Source organism: Bison bison, unplaced genomic scaffold (assembly GCF_000754665.1).
Source record: "Bison bison bison isolate TAMUID 2011002044 unplaced genomic scaffold, Bison_UMD1.0 scf7180017860037, whole genome shotgun sequence".
NCBI classification, from domain to species: Eukaryota; Metazoa; Chordata; class Mammalia; order Artiodactyla; family Bovidae; genus Bison; species Bison bison.
The window spans coordinates 144,438-147,757 of NW_011490609.1; the positions used below are offsets into that span (position 1 = coordinate 144,438).

At 38.2% G+C, this 3,320-nt stretch overlaps 1 protein-coding gene across 1 annotated transcript in view; it reads left to right on the top strand.

The window, feature by feature from the left end:
* Positions 1–1,627: 1,627 nt before the first annotated feature.
* LOC104982285 (zinc finger protein 836-like) overlaps positions 1,628–3,320 on the top strand; it is a gene marked incomplete at its 3' end in the record, with an annotated part of 4,589 nt that continues 2,896 nt past the window's right edge. The window contains exon 1 of the mRNA XM_010831628.1: positions 1,628–1,684. Coding sequence (XP_010829930.1) covers positions 1,670–1,684 — 15 coding nt within the window. The remainder of the gene's footprint in view (positions 1,685–3,320) is intronic.

The window sequence follows — 3,320 nt, forward strand, 5'->3', positions numbered from 1 at the left end:
GAGGTGATATGAAGGTGTTTCCCTCAGGTCCCTCTTGGCTATTTTCTGCAAGTTCTCTGAAACATGGGCTTGATTACCTTGGAGAATTTTTGCAACAGAGCCCATCCATAATGAAGAAATTTGCTCACAACTGATTTCTTTCTTTTCCTATTTGAGTATAGTTGATTTACAAGGTTCTGTTAGTTTTAGGTGTACAGCAAAGTGATTTAGTTGTACATATACATGTTGATTGTTTTTCAGATTCTTTTCCCACATAGATTATCACAGAGTATTGAATTGGTTCCCTGTGCTATACAGTATGTCTATATTAGTTATCTGCGTTATATATAGTAGTGTTTATATATTAATCCCAACCTTCTATTTTATTCCCCCCTGCATTCCCCTTTGGTAACCATAATTTTGTTTCTAAGTCTGTGAGTCTTATTTCTGTTTTGTAAGTCAGTTCACTTGTTTCATTTTTTTAAGACTTTAGAAATGAATGATAATCATATATTTGCCTCTCTCTGACTTCTTTCACTTTATAATAATCTCTAGGTCCATCTATATTGTGGCAGATGGCATTCTTTCATTCTTGATATGGCTGAGTAATATTTCATTGTATATATGTACCATATCTTCTTTATTTACACATCTGTTGGTGGACGTTTAGTTTTCCCTTGTCTTGGGTATTATAAATATTGCTGCTATAAACATAGAGGTGCATGAATCTTTTTGAGGTATAATTTGGTGCGGTTTATATGCCTTGGAGTGGGATTGCTAAATTGTATGGTAATTCTGTTTTCAGTTTTCTGAGGAACTTTCCACAGTGGCTGCACCAACTTGAATTCTCATCAACAGTGTGTTTCTATATACTTGAAATTTTCTTAGAAAGAATTACATGCTCTCACTACATAGTCTCACAGAATGGTAATTTTGGGTTGATGGAAGTATGGATTACTTGATTGTGATAATTATTCCCAGTGTATATGTTTGTCAGAGAATCACTTGTTCCATTTTCATTCATCTTTTATATCTCAATAAAGCTGGAGAAGAAAAAGAAAAAGTGGGAGATGTGTTGGGCTTAATCTTCTGTTAGTGGTACTCAATCCAGGCTTCATAGTAGATCAATGAGTCATTTGTATAGACATATTTTATACACTTTGACCACGAATTCTTAAGACCGTGGGTATGTGGCGAGATTTCAGTACTATTTAATTGCCCCTGTGATTCCAGTCTGGACTTGTCACTGAACATCAGGACTGTGAGTCCTCCTGTTTCTGAGGACTGAGATCTAGCCTGAGGAGGAGGTGCTCTGTTCTGCGTGGGGATGGACCAGGGCCTGGTCTGTGACCTGAAGGGGGTTGTCAGGTCAGCTCAGGTGCCCACTGCTACTGTGTGGCATAGCAGCCTCAGGAGGGTGGGGAGATCTGATGAAAAGTGTGGGGAAAGTGACTGGTTGGTCTCTGTGGGGGAGTTTACTGTCCTGAGTCCCTCCTGTGACAGTGGGGAGCACAGGACTCTTAATCCACATGGTGAGATCTTCCCTGTGTGTGTGGTTGCAGCAGAGGAAGAGGGAGTATGTTTATTCTAACCATTAAACAGCCTGTTTTCAGCTTTGAAGCTTGACCTCTAAAGATGCAAGTTGTCTGAGTAAGAAGCCATAAGAAGAGGAGGAAAAGGACAGTAAAGGATGGCTGTTTCTCAGGTGAAGTCATAGTCTCAGTTGATGCTTCAGTCTGTCCTTCTTGAAATGCCTCTCTTTGGATTTCTTTCTGATTCTGAGGTGTTCTTTCTTGACACCTGTACGTTCATCCTTACCTAGTGCCTTCCCTCAGTACATATTTATTAATTGTTGCATCTTCTTGTGGAATCGACCCTTTTATGATTATGTGATGTCCTTTGTCTCTTGTGTCAGTTTTTCTGTTTATTTTTCTGATACTGTGCAGTCACTCCTGCTCTCTATAGGATAGAATATCTTTTTCCTTCTTTTCACTTTTTGCCTTTCTTGTCTTTAGATTACTCTGTCACTCTAGCTGTCTGTTTTCTTCTGGTCACTTCCTCTCATGGTCTCCGCTCAGGCACCCTGTACAGTGGTAAAAGGCAGGAGCTCTGGCCAACCCACTTCGCTCCACTGGAACTTCAAAGGAATGCATTTGGAGTTTCCTTTTAATCATGACATTTGGTAAAATGTTCTTTTTTAATAATAATATATTTTTCAATATTATTTCTGTCTTTTTTTTAATGCTTCAAGAATCTCTTAAGTTTATTATTGTGATTTTATCTGTTATCTTAAAATAATGTATAACAGTAATAACTTTTAAATTTTTGAATCAGTGTTATGTCTGTACTAATTTTTTTTATTTTTTTTTATTTTTTTTTGGCATTATGAACACTTTTTTAATGACAACAGATGGTAAATTTATACAAATTACAGGTTAGAATATAACGAATACAAAACCCATCCAGATAACAGTTAGAAAAGCATCACTTACAAAAGTAAATCTGATTCAAGTGGCTAAAGAACTCAAGCCCCCCCATTTTGATAATTACACGCAGCTTTTAAGGTAGCGCATCTAAACTCTGCCCCTTGTCAGGGCACTATTCAAGACTACAGCATATTCAGTGACTCTAAAGCTCCTAACACTTTTATCATCAAGGTCAGGACATCTGGTAACAGGTTCACTAAGCAAAAAAAAACAAGAATATGTGAACGTTCTTTGCAAACTGTAAGGTGCTGTGCAGATGTTAGCTATTGCTATTATTACTGTTCAGTGAGATTTCACTGAACTTGAGAAAAAGGAAGACTAGTCTGTGTAACTGACAAATATGACCTATAGAACATCTTCAAAGGAATGCAGGTATTACTTTCAAATACACGTAGCAAACAAACAAGCAAGGAAAGTATGGCCAGGAGTGATGGTAAGCTGAGGAATTCCAGACTATTTAATGAATATATAAAGGATTAATCTGTTCATCTGTTACATGTAATATATACCATTAGGATACCAAAGTCCCTGAAAATAATTTATTTTCTCAGGTGACCCTTTTTCCCCCGCAAAAAGGAAAAAGAAATCTTGTCAAGTTATGAATACGCTGCTTCAGTCCAGCTCTTGCAAAAACAATCTTAAATATAAGAGCAGAGTCTGAGTTAATAAAGTTGTACTCTTCTGATGGAGCACAGAGTGCCTGACAGCGGAGATATCTGTTGCTGACCTGCTGCTGCTACTGCTGCTAAGTCGCTTCAGTCGTATCTGACTCTGTGTGACCCCACAGACGGCAGCCCACCAGGCTCCCTGTCCCTGGGATTCTCCAGGCAAGAAGACTGGAGTGGGTTGCCATTT